Genomic DNA, 20,626 nt, shown 5'->3' with positions numbered 1-20,626 from the left:
GGAGCCTGGAACTCCATCCGGGTCTCACACATGGGTGGCCATCTCCCACTGCTTCCCAGGCACATTAGCAGGGAGCTGGACTGGAAAGTGGAGCAGGTGGGACTCAAACCAGCACCTATAAGGGAAACTGGTCCTGCAGTCGGCAGCTTAACCCTCTTACAGAATTTTATATGGTAAAGATGTTGGCCAGTGCCACGGCTCAATAGGCTAATCCTCCGCCTGCGGTGCCGGCACTCTGGGTTCTAGTCCCGGTTGGGGCGCCAGATTCTGTCCTGGTTGCTCCTCTTCCAGTCCAGCTCTCTGCTGTGGCCCAGGAGTGCAGTGGAGGATGGCCCAAGTCCTTGGGCCCTGCACCCCATGGGAGACCAGGAGAAGCACCTGGCTCCTGGCTTCGGATCGGCACAGTGTGCCAGCTGCAGCGGCCATTGGAGGGTGAACCAATGAAAGACCTTTCTCTCTGTCTCTCTCTCACTATCCACTCTGCCTGTCAAAAAAAAAAAAAAAAAGATGTAACTACACAAACACGCACTTACACAGCCTCTCACACATGACACACACATGCATCTCCATGCACTTGTGCACACATCTCCCACCTTCCTCCCTGCACACATGCAGGCATGGACAAAACACACACACCTTGGCATCTGGTGAGCCTGAGTAATTGCTCCTCCAGACCCCGCATTTGTCCACAAAATTACACCGGAGTAAACGTGAGCTGCACAGACGCACAGGCCTGGGAAGCCCTCGCTGTCACCCAGATGTCTGTGCATTCCTAACGATGCTGGGACACAGAACACACCAATGGCCACACACCGGGGCTTCCACCTTGACAAGCGTACCCAGTCCCACCTGCACGATGGCACACATGGCCCAGCCTGGCTGTGCCCATCGCACACTCACATGCCTTGCTGCGGACACACCCCGACAGATTCACAGCACTCAGGTACGTGCCATCGCTAGACGGCTGCGCACACACGCACTTCCACGAACGTGTTCGGACACGAGCATTCGCGCATGCGTGTGCCCTGTTTCCCAGGGTTGCACAACCCAGCCTCAGCCTCCCGTACCCGGACTCACAAATCCCTGGCACTCTGTTCACGGGGGATGCGTGTGCCGGAAAGCCCACGCGTGGACTTCAAAACTGCGCACCCAAGTCAACTTTGCCTTTCAGTCCGTCTTCCCCCCCCGAACGTTTTGAAGCCCCTCCCCCGTGCCTGAAAGAGGTGGGATTTGTTCAGGACAGACACAGTTCCTCCCCCCAACTCCCACCCCGAATATGTTCCATCCCGAGGGTGGCTGAATCCTGCAGGGGCAGAACTGATGGCCACAGAGAGTGGACCGTACTCGTACATGCACAGAGATGCACATACACGCGCCCACACAAAGCCCCGTGCCTGCACACATCCACTCACAGACACACCTATGCACAGAACCCTCCCTCAACAAATATGGCAGACACCGCACATACACACGCAGGCATTTGTAAACATAACCCAGGCACGGCCACAAACCGCACCCCCATAAATACACAGCTGGACGTCAGCCGCACCCCCTGGGGCGTCCAGATACCTTCAGAGGGACAGATATGAGCATTCCTCTCACCCATGGAACTGAGAGGCCCTCACGTCCACCCTCGGGTTAGAGACACAACACACACTGAACACGCATGCACACCCCCTCACACACACGTTGCCACATTCCTGCTGAGAGATGAGGATGCTTCCAAAAGTTGACACAAAAGGGAATTAAGAGATATCCTTGGGGCAGGTGTTTGGTGCAATGTTTAAGATGCCACCTGGGACACCGGCATCCCACATCACAGTGCCTGGGTTCGAGTCCCGGCTCTGCTCCCTAGTCCAGCCTCCTGTCATTGCACACCCTGGAAAGCAGCAGGTGATGGCTCTCCCTGCCACTCACGTGGGAGACCTGGATTGAATCCCCAGCTCCTGACTTTGGCCTGGCCCAGCCCTGGCTGTTTGAAGGCACTTGGGGAATGACCCAGCAGATGGAAGATCTCTCCGTTTTCTTCCTTTCAAATACAAGAAGATAATTTTTTTTAAAAAACCTGCTCGCTCGCGCACACACACACACACACTCATTTGAAGATACAACAAGGCTTTCTGGAAGTTCGTGGATAACAGAATGACAAGATAAATGTATTTAGGTGGCCCCGAAATTTTGAAAGCCCACAGACACCCTCGTGTACCATCCAAATAATTCAGACACAGAGGCAGGGAGGCAGACATGCGACCATGTGCCCTCACGAACAAGTGCACACGTGCTGGCCGCCTGCCGGCCAGGCCAGCACGTGACAAACCTGGTGTAGGTGGGGCCCCGCACTCCTGGCCACAAACCCGGGGGGTCCCCAAATCTCCCCTGGGCCCCCTGTGCGCGCGCACACACTCGCTCGCACGCGCGCGCGCGTCCGCAGCGCCCCCACCCCGCGCCAGCACCGCAGCCCCAGACCGCACTGCCCGGGGCACCCCCGCGGCTCGGGGGCCAGGCCTGGCCGGGGCGCCTGCCCGAGGTCCGGGTCCGGGGCGTAGGGGCGGGGTGCACCTGGGCTCCGCCCCCGGGGCGGGGCCGACGCAGCGGCGCCGGCGCAAGCGGCCGCACCTGGCTCACCAGCCCCGGCGGCGGCGGCGGCATCGGCGGCGGGCCCGGCAGGGGCGCGAGCGCGGCGCGGCGCAGCCCAGCCCAGCCCGAGCGCGGAGCCGGCGCCCGCAGCCCCGGCGCCGCCATGGTGGAGGCGGCGCCCCCCGGGCCCGGGCCGCTGCGGAGGACCTTCCTGGTGCCCGAGATCAAGTCGCTGGACCAGTACGATTTCTCGCGGGCCAAGGCGGCGGCGAGCCTGGCGTGGGTGCTGCGGGCCGCGTTCGGGGGCGCAGGTACCGGGCCCGGGGGTGGGGGTGGGGGTGGGGGGCGCGGCGGGCCAGGCGCGGCAGGTGCGGGGGGCGGGGCGCCGGGCCTGGGAGGCCAGGGCCGTGGGAACAATGGCGCGGGCCGCCGGGGGTCTCCGGGCCCGGGCTCCTCCGCGCCGGGCCTCCGGGCTTCCTGCTTGGCCCCGGAGGTGGACTTTGCCCGCCCGGCTTCGGGAGCGCCGTTGGGGGTGGGGCCGGCGGCCCAGTTCCGCGCGGGGACTCGGGGGGTCTGGGTCCCCAGGTGAGCGGGGCGGGGTCTGCGGGCAAGGCCCTCGGTTGCTGCCTACCACCCCCACCCCTCGTCACCCCCAGGGCCTTCCCCTGCACGCCCCCTCCCCCTTTGCACGCTCCCATCACGCGCCCGCGCGGACCCTTCCTCCTGGCCTCGGGTGCCTGGCCCCAGCCTCGTCCACGGCGCCGCACGCCCCCCGCCCCAGCACACACACACACACACGCGCGCACACGCGTCGTTCTGCCGCGCTGCGGGCGGCGGCCCGGGAGTCCCCATCTTTCGCCCCCGCGAGCCCGGCCGGCACTATGAGTATTTTGCTCCAATGGACCGAGGAGCAGGCGAGCCCAGGAGAAGGGACACGAATGCCCGGGGTGGGGGCCCCCATCCTCCGCCCTCTCCCCTAGCGCCGCAGTTCTTGGGGGGAGGGATGCGTGGTGGGTCCCCAGGACGAGAGGCCGTGCCCTGCTGGGTCCCTGCTTCCACCGCCCCAGGCCAGAGCCTGGACGCTGGGGCCTGGCCTTGGGGAAGACGGGTTAATTAAGGTCTGGGCCTGCCTGGGAGCCTGGGGGACGCCTTGCTCTCCCTCTGGTCCTGCCCCCTTGGCAGCAGCTGGCACGGCCCATCCCCCTCTTGGTGGCCGCCCGATCAACCTGTTCTGGGTGTGGGTCTGGGAGACAGCTGTCCGTTTGGTGGTTCCGCCCTGGCCTGCCGGTTCCTCTCGCTTTCTCCCGGTCTCTCTGGTCCCTTCCTCACTCTGCCATCGGCTTTGAGGAAGAAACCGGGTGGTGGTGGTGGGGTGCCCGGGACTGCCTGTGGCCCTGACATTGGATGTTAGGAGGCCACAGAAAGCTCCACTTTGGGTCAGAATTTCGAGTTCCAGTCCCAGGTTCCAAGGGCATGTGGCCGAACTATTACCCTCCTTCTCTGAGCTTCTGTAATTGATCCGTCTCAGGAATATTTGTGGGTCTCCCCGCCACCGCATCGCCAGGTCAGGAGACCCCAGCACCTTCCTTGCATGGTTGCTGGGAGGGGCTGCAGCAGGTACTGACCCCCAGTGTCTTCAGACTGCCGGCTGGCACAGGGTGCATGTTGGACGGACACTGGGGCGATTGATGGTGGCATCCGATTACTGTTCCATTCTACAGAAAGGAAAGTGAAGTCTCCCCAGGGGGTGTGGACGAGATCCTGATGCCCTGATTCACCCAGTTCTGGTCTCATTGGCCCGGCGTTCAACACTTACGACCCTGAGGGTTGAGTTCAGTCCGGCCCCCGCCTGCCTGCCTTAAGCAGGGAGTTGGCTCAAAGTAGCAGAACCCCTGCTAGACTGGCAAACTCCAGGACTCTCTCGATCTGTGACTATCAGGTGCCAGGTGCCATGCCGAGGATGTTGGGGGGGGGGGGGGGGCTGCGGCCGGCCACGGCTGGAGGAGGATGGGCATGAAACCGGATCATCCCTGCTTAGAGTGATAAGGTCTGTGATGTGGAGGCCGCGGCAGCAGCAGGGCCTGGGCCAGGAGGTCCCTGCATTTTGGGCGGGATGGAGGAGAAGGTTTGCGCTGTGGGGTAGGCGTTGGCAGGGGGAGGAGACCCTGTGTGCTGAGGCAGGGGGGCGTGGGCCCTCCGGGGAGTCTTCAGGAGGACGTGCACGTGGAGGGAACAGGCTGGTGACGCTGGTGACATTCCAGGAGGCCGAGGGTGGGCGGGGATCTGAGGGCACTAGGCAGCCACAGATGATTCCTGGGGACTGACAAGACCAGACCTGTGCGGCCACCCAGCTGGGAGAAGGGGTGGATCCCGTGGCCCCCAGGCGCAGGTGTGAAGGGGCCGAGCAGGAATGCAGGCTGGTGGCTCCGAGATAAGGTGGGCTTATCAGAAGATAAGGTTTGTTTTTGAGAAAATGTGTTTCTTGGTATGCAAGTTTGGGAGAGACTTGAATCTTTGAGCACATCAGTGTGAAGTATGAGGGAAAACCAGGTTTATTAGCTGTGGAATTGTGGGCAAGTGAGCTCTCTGGGTCTTGTTGTTCTCACCCATGCAATGGGTATGCGTGTTGCAAGGAGTCCAGGAGCCAATGCATGGATTGTGGTATAAATAAGTGGGTACAGCTGTGCTGACCACTCGAGCAGCCCCTGGCCACGGGTGACCGCCGAGCACTTGAGATGTGGTGGGTCTTAATTGAGTTGCGCTGGGAACACAAAGTGCGAGGGTACTTCAAAAAATTCATGGAAAATGGCGTTAAAAGATAAATTTGCTTTGGCGCAAAAACATTTCAAATCCGCGCATGGGAGGATCTTGCAAACGTTCGTGGAGAAGGTGTGTTAAGACAAAACTCTGCACCATTTCAACTTTGTTACTTTGCACCCAAGTAAATTTATCTTTTTCAAGATTTATTTTTACTTATTTGAAAGGCTGGGTGACAGAGAGCGAACTTTCATCTGCTGGTTTACTCCCCAGATGGCTGCAATGGCAGGGGCTTAGCCGGACCAAAGTCAGGAGCCTGGAGTTCCATCTGGGTCTCCAGTGTGGGCGGCAGGGACCCTAAGTCCTTGAGACGTTTTCTGCTTTCCCAAGCACCTTGGCAAGGAGCTGGATCAGAAGTGCAGCAGCTGGGACTTGAACTGCCGCTCCGACGTGGGATGCCGCTGTTAGTTGGCGGCTTAGCCTGCTGTGCCACAGCACCAGCCCCTCGATTTATCTGTTAGCGCCATTTTCCATGAACTTGTACACTAGATTCTGAAGACTTGGTTCAAAACAGAGCATGTCAAACATCTCTTTAATAGTTGTATATTGATGACACATTGGGATGGTGTTTTGGATATATATTGGTTGAATAAACTATTACTAAGTTAATATCAAAAATATTTTTAAAATTTGACAGGCAGAGTGTTTTTTTTTTTTTTTAAGATTGATTTATTTATGTGAAAGTGGCGTTCAGAGAAAGAGACAGAAATCTTCCATCTGCTGGTTCACTCTCCAAGTAGCTGCAACAGCCAGGGCTGGGCCAGGCTGGACTAGAGCCAGGAGCTCTCATCCGGGTCTCCCACAGGGGTGGCAGGGCCCAGGCACTTGGGGCATCTTCCGCTGCTTTCTCAGGTGCACAGCAGGGAGCTGGACTCGGGTATGGCACAGTGTCACAAGCGGCCCCACGGCGCCGGCCGTGTCGCGCCTCTGGGCAGCACTGCCACGTGGAAGGTGCTTGCGGCACATTTACGGTGCAGGCCCTGGCTTCCCAGCTGGCCACGATCTTGCTCCTTAGCGGAACACTGGCAGCGTCTGCAGACATTCTTGGCTGCCACTCCTGGAAGGAGTCTGCTACAGATCCCACGCCACACGGGACAAAGAGCCATTCAGCCCACTGCCAGTGCCGCCACGGCGGGCAGCAGGTGTAGAATGAGTGCTCGAGGGGGGGGGGGGGCTGCCGCTGTGGCGTAGCGGGTACGAGTCCCAGCTGCTCCACTTCCCATCTGGCTCCCTGCTGAGGCACCTGGGAAAGCATCAGAACATGGACCCTGCACCCAAGTGGGAGGCCTGGATGAAGCTCCTGGCTCCTGGCTTCTGCCTGGCCCAGTCCCGGCCATTGTGACCCTTTGGGGAGTGAACCAGCAGATGGAAGATAGTTCTCTCTCTCTCCTTCTTCGGAACTCTTTCAAATAAATACATTTTTTTAAGATTTTATTTGTTTACTTGAAAGTTAGAGTTACAGAGAGAGAGAGAGAAAGGGAGGTCTTCCATCTGCTGGTTCTCTCCCGAGTTGGCCACAACAGCCGGAGCTGCGCCCGATTCAGAGCCAGGAGCTTCTTCTGGGCCTCCCACACGGGTGCAGGGGCCCAAGGACTTGAGCCATCTTCTGCTGCTTTCCCAGGCCATAGCAGAGAGCTGGATGGGAAGTGGAGCAGCTGAGACTCATCCATATGGGATGCCGGCACTGCAGGCAGTGGTTTTACCCGCTACACCACAGCGCCGGCCCCAATAAATACAATCTTTAAAAAGAATTAGTGCTTGAGAAGCATCTGGGATCACTGGCTCTGGCTCAGGGCTCTGAGAAGTCCTGCCGGGGAGACACTTGATGATGGGAGCAGGGAGTGCCCAGGATGGAGGAAAGATGGGGAGGGGCTGGACTGGCTGATTGGATTCAGGGTGAGGCGGTCAAGGAGGGATGGGGTCAGGGTGGGGAACAGGTTTGGAGCAGGATGCCGAGGCTGGTGGGCGAGGAGGGCCTGGGCTGCAACAAGAGGCCATCCCCAGATGGCCATGGGAGCCATGGTGGGGCGGGCATGTCCATTAATGCGGGGACCCCTGGGGGGGAAGGAGGAGGTGCTGGGCAGAGAGTCTGAGTGAGCTACAGGCACACAGGTGAGCCTCATGAGGGAGGGGGGGGCTGCCTGCCTTGGGGAGGCCGGGAACAGTGAGGGCAGAGGCCAGGGCAGGCAGGAGGGGGAGTAAGCTAGCTGGAAATCCCTTTGCCTGCTGGCTTTTTAAAAGATTTATTTGTATGTGAAAGGCAGCATGGGGTGGGGGGAGTGAGACAGAAACCGGAATCTGCTGGTTCACTCTCCCAAATGGCTGGGAGGGGTGGCGCTGGGCCAGGCTGAAGGGACCCAAGGACTTGGGCCATCTTCAGCTGCTTTCTCAGCCACATTAACAGGGAACTGGATCAGAAGTAGAGCAGCTGGCACATGAACTGTGCCCATCTGGGATGCCAGCATTGCAGGCGGCAGCTCTATCCACCATGCCAGCCCCCTCCTTGTTTTTTTTTTTTTTTTAAGATTTACTTATTTGGGGGTTGGCACTGTGGTGTAGTAGGTTAAGCCTCTCCCTGCAGCACTGGAACCCCGAAGAGGTGCCAGTTTGAGAACCGGCTGATCCACTTCCGATCCAGCTCCCTACTAATGCACCTGGGAAAGCAGTGGAGGATGGTCCATGTGCTTGGGCCCCTGCACCCATGTGGGAGACCTGGAAGAAGCTCCTGGCTGTGGCTTTGGATTGGCCGAGCTCTGGCCATAGCAGCCATTTGGGGAGTGAACCAGCGGGTGGAAGACCTCTCTCTTTGTCTTTCCCTCTTTCTGTCTGTAACTCTGCCTCTCAAAGAGCCTTAAAAAAATAAAAAGTCAAAAAATTATTTATTCATTTGAAAGGCACAGTGACAGAGACAGTCTTCCATCCTCTGGTTCTGTCCCCAAATGGGGCTGCAATGCGCAGGGCTGGGCCAGGCTGAAGCCAGGAGCCAGGAACTTCACCCAGTCTCCCACATGGGTGGCAGGGACCCAATCACTCCGGCCATCTTCAGCTGCTTTCCAAGGTGCATTAACAGGGAGCTGGATCAGAAGCAGAGCCGCTGAGACTCGAACCCACACTCACGTGGGATGCTGGTGTCTCAGGCTGCCTCACTGCTACGTCACACCTGTCTTTCCAGGGGCTTCAGGGAGAGAGAAGGGCACCCAACACAGAGTGGGGCAGTAGGTGGGAAGGTCAAGTGTGGTTGTACGGGGTGGGGAAGGGGTCAGCACAGGAAGGAGTGGGAGGCAAGGAGCTTGCATCCTTCCTGGCCGGGCGTCTCTGGAAACCTGGCTTTGGTGAGGGCTTGCCTGGAAGGGGTCTGGTCTGTGCCTCCCATTCTCATCACGTCAGAAAGCTCGTGCAAAAATGGAATTAAAGAACAAGTTTATTTGGGTACCCCAGATTTTAAATGCAGGCATAGTGCCTTTCTTTCTTTTTTTTTATTTTTTTATTTTTTTAAATTTATTTTTTATTTTTTATTTTTTTGATAGGCAGAGTGGACAGTGAGAGAGAGAGACAGAGAGAAAGGTCTTCCTTTTGCCATTGGTTCACCCTCCAATGGCCGCCACGGCCGGCGCACCGCCCTGATCCGATGGCAGGAGCCAGGTGCTTCTCCTGGTCTCCCATGGGGTGCAGGGCCCAAGGACTTGGGTCATCCTCCACTGCACTCCCTGGCCACAGCAGAGAGCTGGCCTGGAAGAGGAGCAACTGGGACAGAATCCGGCGCCCCGACCGGGACTAGAACCCGGTGTGCCGGCGCCGCAAGGCGGAGGATTAGCCTAGTGAGCCGCGGCGCCGGCCCCCTTTCTTTCTTTTAAGATTTATTTATTTATTTGAAAGTCAGAGTTACACTGAGAAGGAGAGGCAGAGAGAGAGGTCTTCCATCTGCTGGTTCACTCCCCAATTGGCCGCAACAATCAGACCTGCGCCAATCAGGAGCCAGGAGCTTCCTCCAGGTCTCCCACACGGGTGCAGGGGCCCAAGGCCTTGGGCCATCTTCTGCTGCTTTCCCAGGCCACAGCAGAGAGCTGGATCGGAAGTGGAGCACGCAGGACTTGAACAGGCGCCCACGTGGGATGCCGACACTGCAGGCAGCAGCATTACCCACAAAGCCAGAGTGCCAGCCCCATACTGTTTTCCATATGCATTTTCTGTGAACTTTTTGAAGATTCCACACATGTGCATGGATTTCAACTTTTTTTTTTTTTTAATTATTTACTTGAGAGAGACAGAGATCCTCCATCCACTGGTTCACACCCCAAATGGCCACAATGGCCAGGGCTTAGCCAGGCTGGAGCCAGGAGCTTCCTCCAGGTTTCTCACAGGAGGGGCAGGGGCCCAAGCACGTGGGCCGTCTTCCACTGCCTTCCCAGGCGCATTAGTGGGAAGCTGGATCGGAAGTGGAACAAGACTCAAACCAATGCTCCCGCACGGGATGCCGGTGCTGCAGGAGTCAGCCGGGCCGCAGTGCCGGTCCTGATGCTTTTTTGCACCCAAAATAAACTTACCTTCTCATTCCCCATTTTTCATGAGCTCTGTGAGATGCATTCCTGTATGGTGAAGCCCAGTCTGTTGCACACACAGAACTTGAATACACAAAACTGGGCTGATCGGAACGAGAGGGAGGGGGCACATCCTCCTTGGTGGCCTCCATCCCTTCCAGCTGTGGCTGTGCCCCACCCCTCCCCACGGAGAACTGCAGGCCCCTTCCCACCCTCCTCCTCCTCCTCTTTTTTTTTTTTTTTTTTTAATTCTTATTTATTTGAAAGGCAGAGAGAGGGAGAATGAGAGACAGGGAGTCCCCCATCTGCTGGTTCATTCTTCAAAATGACCACAACAGCCAGAGCTGGGCCAGGCTGAAGCCAGGAGCCTGGAACTCCATCCCGGTCTCCCACGGGCGTGGGTGCAGGGACCTGAGCACTTGGGCCATCGCCGCTGCCTCCCAGGGTGTGCAGTGGCGGGGTCAGACTCAATCCCAAGCCCTCTGACTTGGGAAGCGGGCGAGCCGGGCAGCATCCCGAATACCTGCTCTCCTGGTCTTACGCGAGTTCTCAGGACTGCCTCTGGGACCGGTTCCCGAGGCCCCTTCGTGCTCGGCTTCCACCTCCCCACCTGCTGTCCCCCTGTGAGGCCCTGCCAGGCCCCAGGCACCTCAGAACACACAGGGCTTGGCCAGTGCCGTGGCTTAACAGGCTAATCCTCCGCCTTGTGGCACCGGCACACCGGGTTCTAGTCCCGGTCGGGGCACCGAATTCTATCCCGGTTGCCACTCTTCCAGGCCAGCTCTCTGCTATGGCCCGGGAAAGCAGTGGAGGATGGCCCAAGTCCTTGGGCCCTGCAAGACCAGGAGAAGCGCCTGGCTCCTGGCTTCGGATCAGCGAGATGCGCCGGCCGCAGCGGCCATTGGAGGGTGAACCAACGGCAAAAAGGAAGACCTTTCTCTCTGTCTCTCTCTCTCTCTCTATCCACTCTGCCTGTCAAAAAAAAAAAAAAAAAAAAAAACAAACTTAAAAAAAACCACACACACACACAGGGTCTGCATTCTGCCGGTCCCTCGCTTGCCCACCACCCCTGAGCTCCTCCGCCGCAGCCTCCAAGCAGAGCGAGAAGTTGTTTAGGGTCTGGCTGTGTGTGCCAGGCGCAGCCTCCGAGAGCTGTGCGGCCTGTGCTGGTCCCGTAAGAGGGCGTTGCCAGGGGTGTGCGGGTGTGCCCTGCCCGAAGTCTCCAAGCTCAGGAGGGCCATGGTCACTGCCGCTCCCCGGGGCCTGCCAGGAGGCGCTGTGCTGCCCCCCAACTTCGGCCCTGGTACCTGCAGGCTGCTCCCTGCCTGGCCACACCTCGCCCCGCTCCCCTGTGCTCCCTTCATGGGATGGTGTGTGGGCGGCGGCCCTGACCCCGTGTCCCCCCACGCCCCTGCAGAGCACGTGCCCCCGGAGCTGTGGGAGCCCTTCTACACTGACCAGTACGCGCAGGAGCACGTGAAGCCCCCCGTGACGCGGCTGCTGCTCTCGGCCGAGCTCTACTGCCGGGCCTGGAGGCAGGCGCTGCCGCAGCTCGAGACGCCCCCCAGCCCCTCGGCGCTGCTGGCCCTGCTGGCACGAAGGGGCACGGTGCCCGCGCTGCCAGAGCGCCCCGTGCGGGAGGCGGACCTGAGGCACCAGCCCATTCTTATGGTAGCTCCCACCCCTGCCCATCGCGCCCTGCCCATCACGCCTGGCCCCTGCCTGCAAGCCCCACCTGCCAGACCTGGCCACTCCTCCCAGTAGCCCTGCCTCTTCCCCTCGAGCCCACCCACCCGGCCCACCCACCCGGCCTGGCTCCTCCCCACAGGTCCCTCCCACCAGCCTTGGCCCTCCTCTCAAGCCCCGCCCAGCAGCCCTGACTCCTCCCTGCAAGCCCCACCCACCAGCCCTCGCTCCTCCCACCAAACCTGGCTCCTCCCTCAAGGTTCTCCTGCCATGACTGGTCCTTTGTTCTAATGGGGGTCCTTGGCCCTCATGACCCAGCTCAGCCTCTGGGCCATTACAGCCCATCCAAGACCCCCTGTCCGAGTCCCTTACCCTACGACCCCACCCACTAACCCTGGCCCCACCCCCTCAGCCCCTCCCACCGCCAGGGCCTTTACGCCCCGCCCCTGGGTCTCACACTATAGCCATTTTCCCACAGGGCGCCCACTTGGCCGTCATCGATGCCCTCATGGTGGCCTTTGCCTTTGAGTGGACAAAGACGCTGCCGGGGCCCTTGGCCGTGACCAGCTTGGAGCACAAGCTGCTTTTCTGGGTGGACACGGTAGGTAGGGTGTGAGGCTGGGGTGCGGGGCCCGGGATGGCCCTGGGACCCGTGCGCTGACCTCTTCCCCTGCCCCTCCCCCAAGACCGTGCGGCGGCTGCAGGAGAAGACGGAGCAGGAGGCGGCACAGCGGGCATCGCCCGCAGCCCCCGCTGACGGCGCGGCCCCGGCGCAGCCCTCGGTGAGGCCCGGGCGTGGGGAGGGACCACAGGGTGGGCGCGGGGCCCGCCGGGCGGTGGGAGCTGGCTGGGCCTTGCGGCGTTCCTGACGTGGTGGGGGGCTGGAGGTGACTCGCCCCTCTCTCTCTCTCTCTGTCTCTCTCTGCCTCTGCCCTGCGCCGGCCCCTGCTCCTCTCCTCTCTGCCTGTCTGGCATCAGTGCCCCACGCGCTGGTACTGGAAGCTGGTTCCTGTAAGTGGGGCTCCCTGTCCGCCCCGTCTGCCTGTCCTGCTCGTGGCTCTGTCTGTCCCTGTGTGTCTGTGTTCTGCCTGCCTGTCTGCTCCCTCTCCTGCTCCCCCCAGCTGTGAGCAAAGGAGGTGGGACCCCCCCCACCCCAGGAGACCCCCCTGTGAGGCCCAGAAGGGTCCATGGAGTAGATACCCTCCCCAATGCACACTCTCTGTTAACTAAGACACTGGGGTCCCCCGAGCCTCTCTCCTTCAGCCAAAGTGGGGAGCCCTCTAGCATGGCTGAAGGTGCCAGCTCCCGCCCATCTGTGAGACACAAAGATGGCGCCCCCCCCAGCGGGACACCCCAACAGCCAAGGGGATTCCCCCTTGGGAAGAAGTAACCTCATCCCCACGACGAGCTGTGTGGCCATGCATAGAGTCTGAACCTCTCTGTGCTCCCGTCAACCACAGATCAACAAGAGGAAAGTGGGGGAGATAGGGGGCTGGATGAGATCCTCACCTTTGCTCACCTCTTCCCGTCCCCCCCACCCCACCCTGGGGCCTGGGTTGGGGGGGCTCCTCTCCTGCCTACCTGCTTCCTCCAGCCAAGCTGGGGGGCCTGGGTCTTCTGTGGGCGGAGAACCCCCTGCATGGGAGGCTGCTCTGTTGGGTCCCTCACAGCCAGAGGAGCTGGGGTGCCCCCAGCACCGGCCAGAGCATGGTCAGGGGGCTGCACGGCCAGGGCTCAGGACTCCCCGCTTCCCCAGCGCGGGCGTGGGCGCCCAGCAGGTCAGCGTGCCTCCCGCCCTGCTGACGGCCGCCCCTCTTCCCCCAGCACGCAATTGCCTTCTGTTTGAAGGAGTCGGGGAACAAACCCCCCATGGTAACGTATCCCCCGCCCCCGCTGCTGGCCTGGCTGCTCGCAGACACCTCTGCCTCTCGCTGCTGTCCCCTCCTCGCTCCAGGCTGGCCCCCCTCACTCTGGCTCTGGGACCCCTGGCTTCCCGCCCCTCATGGTGGAAACCCCAGGCCTCCCCGGCCCCGCCCCCAGCCTGCATGACTGCTGACCTGCACGGCCAGCCTGACTGCTCACTTGACCTGGCTCCTGCACTGCAGATCCGGTACCGCAAGGACCGTGCCATGGCCCGCCGCGCCCCCTGCTTCCCCACCGTCACCAGCCTCCAGGACCTTGCCAGCGGGGCTGCGCTGGCCGCCACGATCCACTGCTACTGTCCCCAGCTGTTACGACTTGAGGGTGAGTGGGACATCGGCCTCCTGGGAAGCTGGGACCCCTGCGTGTCCGTCCCTAGGCACCTGTTCCCAGGTCCCCGGGTCAGCATGACTCCAAGTGGCTATGAGTGTAGCTACTGGAGTCAGCAGGATGATGAGCTGTGTGACCTTGCATAAGGGTCTAAACCTCTCTGTGCTCTGTACTGAGGGTGGGCTGTGTGCCGGTCCCCGTTGTAGCTGGGAAGGATCCTGGGAAAAGCAAGAAATGTTTTTTTTTTTTTTTTTTTGAGGGGAGAGGGTGTTAGGCCTTCCAGAGGGTGATGGGGGTCAGGAGAAGCTTTTTGAGTTTGGGGGGTGGCGAGCTAGTGTTCCAGGGTTAAGGACCCATCCAGGCTTGCACCTCTTGGAAGGGCTCCGGGCACTGCCCAGCCCACGAGGGGCATCTCCCTAGGTGGCGTCCCTCGGGGTCCCTGTAGCGTCAGGGGCCCCAGGCATCCTGTCCCCGCAGAGGTGTGCCTCAAGGACCCCATGTCGGTGGCCGACAGCCTGTACAACCTCCAGCTGGTGCAAGACTTCTGTGCCTCCCGCCTCCCTCGGGGCTGCCCCCTGGCCCTCGAAGACCTGCTGTACGTACCTCCGCCTCTCAAGGTAAGGCCAGCTCCGGCCTCAGGGGCCCCAGGGGCGCCCAGGGTGTGTCCTGCCGGCTGATGCCCCCACCCCGGCCCCCACCCAGGTCAACCTGGTGGTGCTGCTGGCCGAGATGTTCATGTGCTTCGAGGTGCTCAAGCCTGACTTCGTACAGGCCAAGGACCTGCCCGACGGCCACGGTGAGCCCCGGGGTCTGGGGTGGGGGTGGGAGTGGGAGTGGGGAGCCACAGCCTGCCTGACCCGCCCCCCTCCCCGTGCTGCAGCTGCCTCCCCCCGGGGCACCGAGGCCTCCCCCCCTCAGAACACCAGTGGTGGCAGGTACAGTCTCCCCGTGGGCCCTTCCTCCCTCGTGGCACTGGGGTGGGGGCTTGGGGGCACCCTCGTCTCCATCCCCCTTGGGGGGGGCGAGGGAGGGAGTGGGGGGGTCCCTTCCTCCCAAGGCTGAAGTCAGTTTCTGGCAGTTCTCCCGTCTTCAACTTCCGCCACCCGCTCCTGTCACCCGGTGGCCCCCAGTCTCCACTCCGAGGATCCACAGGTGAGGGGGGGTGGCGGCTTCCGTCCCTGGGGACCCCCGCCCAAAGGATGCCCCAGCTGACTTCACATTGCCTCCTTGGGATGCCCAGGGTGACTCTCCCCAGTGACTTCGTGGGGACACTGTATAGCCCAGCACCCACTTCTGGCATCTTCCTGCCAACTGGGCCACCATAATCAGCCGTCAGTGACTTGGGAGAGGTTGGCCCTATGGTAACCACTCCCTCTCCCCCCCTACCTCCACCGCAGGCTCCCTGAAGTCCTCCCCGTCCATGTCCCACATGGAGGCCCTCGGCAAAGCCTGGAACCGCCAGCTCAGGTGAGCCCATCCTAAACCCCCACCCCTACCCCATCCCCGGACAGTGGAGCCAGCTGGGGCCGGGAGGGCTGAGGCCGCCCCAGGGGCTGACCCCCCTCCCTCCGGCTGCCCAGCCGTCCCCTCTCCCAGGCCGTGTCATTCAGCACCCCCTTTGGCCTGGACAGCGACGTGGATGTCGTCATGGGAGACCCCGTCCTACTGCGCTCCGTCAGCTCAGACAGTCTGGGGCCCCCTCGTCCGGCGCCGGCCCGGACCCCCGGCCAGTCGACCCCAGAGCCCGGCGACCTGCCCACCATCGAGGAAGCCCTGCAGATCATCCACAGTGCCGAGCCCCGGCTGCTCCCGGATGGGGCTGCTGACGGCAGCTTCTACCTGCACTCGCCCGAGGGTCCAGCCAAGCCCCCGCTGTCCTCCTCGTACCCGCCCGACGGGCCCAGCAAACCTCCCATCTACGTGCCCCACCCCGAGACGCCCTCGAAACCACCCCCCTGCCTGGCAGGGGAGCTCTCGAAACCGCCAGCCCCATCCGAGGGGTCGCCGAAGGCAGCAGCCTCGTCCCCGGCGGCCACCAACTCCGAAGTGAAGATGACCAGCTTTGCCGAACGCAAGAAACAGCTGGTGAAGGCCGAGGCGGAGGCCGGAGCGGGGTCCCCCACACCCGCTCCCGCCGCGCCCGAGGCCCTGAGCTCCGAGATGAGCGAGCTGGGAGCCCGGCTGGAGGAGAAGCGCAGGGCCATTGAGGCCCAGAAGCGCCGGATCGAGGCCATCTTCGCCAAGCACCGCCAGCGACTCGGGAAAAGCGCCTTCTTGCAGGTGCAGCCCCGGGAGGCTGCAGGGGAGGCGGAGGCGGAGGCGGAGGCGGAGCCGAGCTCGGCCCCTGGCGGCGAGCGGCCAGCAGGCGAGGGCCAGGGTGAGCCGTCCTCGCGGCCCAAGTCAGTGACCTTCTCGCCGGAGCTGGGCCCGGTGCCCCCCGAGGGGCTGGGGGACTACAACCGAGCGGTGAGCAAGCTGAGCGCCGCTCTGAGCTCGCTGCAGCGGGACATGCAGAGGCTCACGGACCAGCAGCAGCGGCTCCTGGCCCCGCCCGAGGCCCCCGTGCCTGCCCCGGCACCTGCTGCCTGGGTCATCCCTGGCCCCACCACTGGGCCCAAAGCTGCATCCCCCAGCCCTGCCCGGCGAGCCCCGGCTGCCCGGCGCAGCCCCGGGCCAGGCCCCAGCCCAGCGCCCCGCAGCCCGAAGCACACCCGGCCGGCTGAGCTGCGGCTCGCGCCCCTGACCAGGGTGCTCACGCCGCCGCACGACGTCGACAGCCTCCCCCACCTGCGCAAGTTCTCACCGAGCCAGGTGCCCGTGCAGACGCGCTCCTCCATCCTCCTGGCCGAGGGGTCGCCTCCCGAGGGGCCTGCGGCCCGGCCTGGCCTCATCGAGATCCCCCTGGGCAGCCTGGGAGAACCCGCCGCCGAGGAGGAGGGGGACGGGAGCCCCCCCGGAGCTGAGGACTCCTTGGAAGAAGAGGCGTCCTCCGAGGGCGAGCCCCGGGCAGGGCTCGGATTTTTCTATAAGGTGAGCATCACCTGAGCCAGAGTGGGAGGGGACAGAAGGCAGCTCAGTGGTGGATGAGTGAACAGGTGGATGGGTGGATGGGGGAGGGTAGCCAGCTGTGGGGACGGACAGTGGTAGGTGGCCAGATAGATGGGATGGTGGACAGACACATAGTAGATAGGCAGGCAGACAGGAGGTGGGGGCAGGCAAACGTGGCATCTTCTCCCCCACTCCCCTTCCCCCAGCAAGTTTCTGCCAGTTCCCCATCCTGACCCTGGCCCACTGGAGTCTGGCTGTTCGCCTCCTCTTGGCACCCTAATCTCTCAGCCCCAACTGGCGCCTGCTGCCTTCTCCCCACTCCCTGGCCACTGTGCACTGAGCAGCCCCAGCCCTGTCACGGCCACCCCAGCTCAGGGCTGCGCAGAGAGCAGGTGCCCACTCGGTGCCTTCAGGGCAGTGAGGACGACGAAAGGACAGGTGGCAGTGCCAGCAGCCTGGGGCGAGCGGGAGGTCAGGGAGGGGTGGCCAGCTGGACTGGGTGTGTGCCCCAGGATGAAGACAAGCCCGAGGACGAGATGGCCCAGAAGCGGGCCAGCCTGCTGGAGCGGCAGCAGCGGCGGGCCGAGGAGGCCAAGCGGCGCAAGCAGTGGCAGGAGGCCGAGAAGGAGCAGCGGAGGGAGGAGGCTGCCAGGTGAGGTGGCCCCGAGGCCGGCCCTTGTCCCACCACCCCACGCCTTCCTCTGACTGCCCCCCACCTCCGCCCGCAGGCTGGCCCAGGAGGAGTCTCCTAGCCCGGCCCCCGCTGCCCCCGCACCTGCTGCGGCCCCAGCAGTAGCAGCAACCCCGGCCCCCGCCCCCCGGGCTCCTGCCGAAGAGGAGGTGGGTCCCCGGCGGGGGGACTTCACACGGCTGGAGTACGAACGCCGGGCCCAGCTGAAGCTGATGGACGACCTCGACAAGGTGCTGCGGCCCCGGGCCGCGGGGAGCGGGGGGCCGGGCCGGGGCGGGCGGAGGGCCCCCCGGCCACGCTCCGGTTGCTGTGATGACTCGGCTTTGGCGAGAAGCCCAGCCCGCGGCCTGCTGGGTGAGGAGCCTGTGGGGGTGGGGCCTGCTGGGGAGGGATGCCGCAGGGATGTGGGGGCCTACCGTGAGTTGGGTAAGGGGTCACACCCCTGTGGCCGGACGGCCGAGGCAGGCTTGGGGGATGTCAGGGGGTGAGATACTGCCTGTGGGGGCTGGCCCAGGGCTGCTGGCTGAAGCCCCTCCTCCAGGGCTGGGGGCAGAGGCAGCATTTGGCTTAGTGGTTAAGCAACCACTAGTTAGGGTGCCTGCATCCCACATCAGGGGGCCTGGGCTTGGTTCCTGGCTCCAGCTCCCGACTCTGGCTTCCTGCTAGTGCACACAGGCCGTGGTGATGGCTCAAATACTGGGGTTCCTGCCACCCATGTGGGGGACCTGGGCTGAGTCCCCCGCCTGGCCCCAGCTGTTGTGGGCAGCTGGAGCTCTCTCCCCCTTCCCCGTAGCAGCTATGTAGGTCAGGCTCTTGTGGGCTGTGGAGGGAGGGGACCTGGGCAGGCTCCAGCTACAGCCTGCTTGCTAGGCCAGGGCCCCTCGGGGTACTTGTGGCAGTGAGAGGGCTTCAGGGGTCTGATTCCGTCTGTTCTCAGGTTCGCGGCTCAGCAAAGTCTACTCCCAGTCCACCCTGTCCCTGTCCACTGTGGCCAACGAGGCCTCCAACAACCTCGGTGTGAAGAGGCCATCTCGGTGAGTTCCAGGGCCTGTGTGGGGTGTGTGTGTGTGCCTCTATGTGAACCTCGGGTAGGGTACAGCTCCTGTGAGCAGCGAGGCCACTTCGCAAGCCTGTGTTTAGCCTAGTGGTCAGGACCCCCCAGCCCCACGTTGGGAGTGTCTGGCGCCTGACTCCAGCTCCCTGCTAATGCGCTGTGGGCATTCGAGGAATGAGCCAGCAAAAAGGGGCTCTGTCTCTCAAAAGAAAAGCTTATTTTGGTGCAAAACTAATCCACCTAGCTTCCTTCATAATACACATTTTCCATGAATCTCCTGCATGGGCCCCTGACAGGGAGGGGCGTGTGTGTGCCGGACCTGAGTGTCCAGGTTAGGGGATAAGGGTGCAGGGGGGCCCGCGGCGACTCTGGGGAGCTCCTGTGCAGCAGTGAGCCGGGCGGGTCCTCTGCCTGCTGGCGGCTGCTCCATCCCACGCCTTCCCCACGCAGGGCCCCGTCGCCGTCCGGCCTCATGTCCCCCAGCCGTCTGCCCGGCAGCCGGGATCGGGACTGGGAGAATGGCAGCAACGCATCCTCGCCCGCCTCGGTGCCCGAGTACACAGGTAGGCGGGGCCGGGGCACGCACGCACGCACGCACAGCGCCCTCGCCTGGCGCCGACCACCCTCCCCTGGCGCCGACCACCCTCCCTGACCGCCCGACCCCCAGGTCCTCGGCTGTACAAGGAGCCCAGCGCCAAGTCCAACAAGTTTATCATCCACAACGCCCTGTCGCACTGCTGCCTGGCGGGGAAGGTGAACGAGCCGCAGAAAAACCGCATTCTCGAGGTGAGCCCGCGGTGGTGGGGGGGCGGGGCGGGGGCAGTGGGCAGGCCCCGCCCCTGCCCCGCTGACCCCGCCTCCGCATCGCCCAGGAAATTGAAAAGAGCAAAGCCAACCACTTCCTCATCCTCTTCCGCGACTCGAGCTGCCAGTTCCGAGCCCTGTACACGCTGTCCGGGGAGACGGAGGAGCTGTCGCGGCTGGCGGGCTACGGCCCCCGCACCGTCACGCCCGCCATGGTCGAGGGCATCTACAAGTACAACTCAGACCGCAAGCGCTTCACCCAGATCCCCGCCAAGACCATGTCCATGAGCGTGGACGCCTTCACCATCCAGGGCCACCTGTGGCAGAGCAAGAAGCCCACCACGCCCAAGAAGGGCGGTGGCACGCCCAAGTAGCCCCGCCTCCCGGAGGACAGCCCGGCTGTTCCTGGGTCCTGTCTGGCCCCGGCCTTGTCCGGGTGGGGCTGGAGCCCCCACCCCTTACTGAGTCTGGTCCTGCTGTGGGGGCTGAGCTGGGAGGTTCAGGGACTCAGGGCTCAGCTCGGTCCCCTTGTCTGTCCCCGCCCCCTTCTTGAATAAAATAATTTAAAGAGAAGCAGAGTACCCACCCCTTCCTGGGGCTCCCGTCTCGCTCACCCCAGCCCTGTCTCCTCTGCCCCCTCCAGGGCCCCAGCGTGGCCTCTGCCAAGGTCTGCGGCCCTCCTGCCGGCCAGCCCCACCCCCACTTTAATCTTCCTCCTACTGTGGCTGCTGTCGGAGGCCCTGCCTGCCATTTGGGCCCGGGCCAACTTCTAACTTGGCCCGTCTCCCGCCAGCCAGCCCTGGTTCCCAGGTTCAATTACTGCCCCTGAGCCCTGCAGCTGAGAAGCCACCAGGGCGTCTGGTGTGCGGGGCCCGCACGGCGACCCTGAGCCAGGCTGGCCAGGTCCTGCTGGCTCACCCTGACCGTCCACGCCCCAGCGGCCTCGGCCCGCACGCACGGCAGGCAGCCTGTGGGACCTGCCTGAAGCACAAATCTGATTATGTCTCTTGATGCCTAAAACCCCTTAATCGCTCAGAGCCCGCTAATGGCTTCCCAAGGCTTAGGGGCAGGCCCACGCCCTGGCCACAGCGAGGTACAGCTCCTGGGCCACTGACAGGTCACAGGGCAGGCTGGGGCCTGTGGCTCCAAGGCCCTTGGGGG

The 20,626-nt window shown here is 62.8% G+C and overlaps 1 protein-coding gene across 4 annotated transcripts; it reads left to right on the top strand.

Moving 5' to 3' along the window:
* Positions 1 to 2,740: 2,740 nt before the first annotated feature.
* CAMSAP3 (calmodulin regulated spectrin associated protein family member 3) lies at positions 2,741 to 20,031 on the top strand. Of its 4 annotated transcripts, XM_062178784.1 has the most exons (19): positions 2,741 to 2,888; positions 11,350 to 11,603; positions 12,097 to 12,219; positions 12,305 to 12,400; positions 12,597 to 12,629; positions 13,443 to 13,490; positions 13,724 to 13,862; positions 14,346 to 14,485; positions 14,571 to 14,664; positions 14,749 to 14,803; positions 14,947 to 15,020; positions 15,266 to 15,335; positions 15,449 to 16,898; positions 17,429 to 17,568; positions 17,645 to 17,961; positions 18,545 to 18,641; positions 19,112 to 19,224; positions 19,329 to 19,447; positions 19,534 to 20,031. In XM_062178784.1, exons 1-19 carry the CDS (start codon positions 2,741 to 2,743, stop codon positions 19,837 to 19,839), a joined length of 3,816 nt encoding a protein of 1,271 aa, XP_062034768.1. In that variant the 3' UTR covers positions 19,840 to 20,031. The 4 variants fall into 4 exon arrangements, with proteins under 4 accessions (XP_062034768.1, XP_062034767.1, XP_062034765.1 ...); XM_062178783.1 differs by lacking the exon at positions 12,597 to 12,629 and having other exon boundaries at positions 15,500 to 16,898; XM_062178781.1 differs by lacking the exon at positions 12,597 to 12,629.
* The last annotated feature ends 595 nt before the right edge of the window (positions 20,032 to 20,626 follow it).

The sequence above is a fragment of the Lepus europaeus genome, chromosome 20 (genome assembly GCF_033115175.1).
Source record: "Lepus europaeus isolate LE1 chromosome 20, mLepTim1.pri, whole genome shotgun sequence".
NCBI lineage: Eukaryota > Metazoa > Chordata > Mammalia > Lagomorpha > Leporidae > Lepus > Lepus europaeus.
The sequence above is the reverse complement of the archived record's forward strand: the minus strand, read 5'-3'. Positions and strand labels throughout refer to the sequence as shown.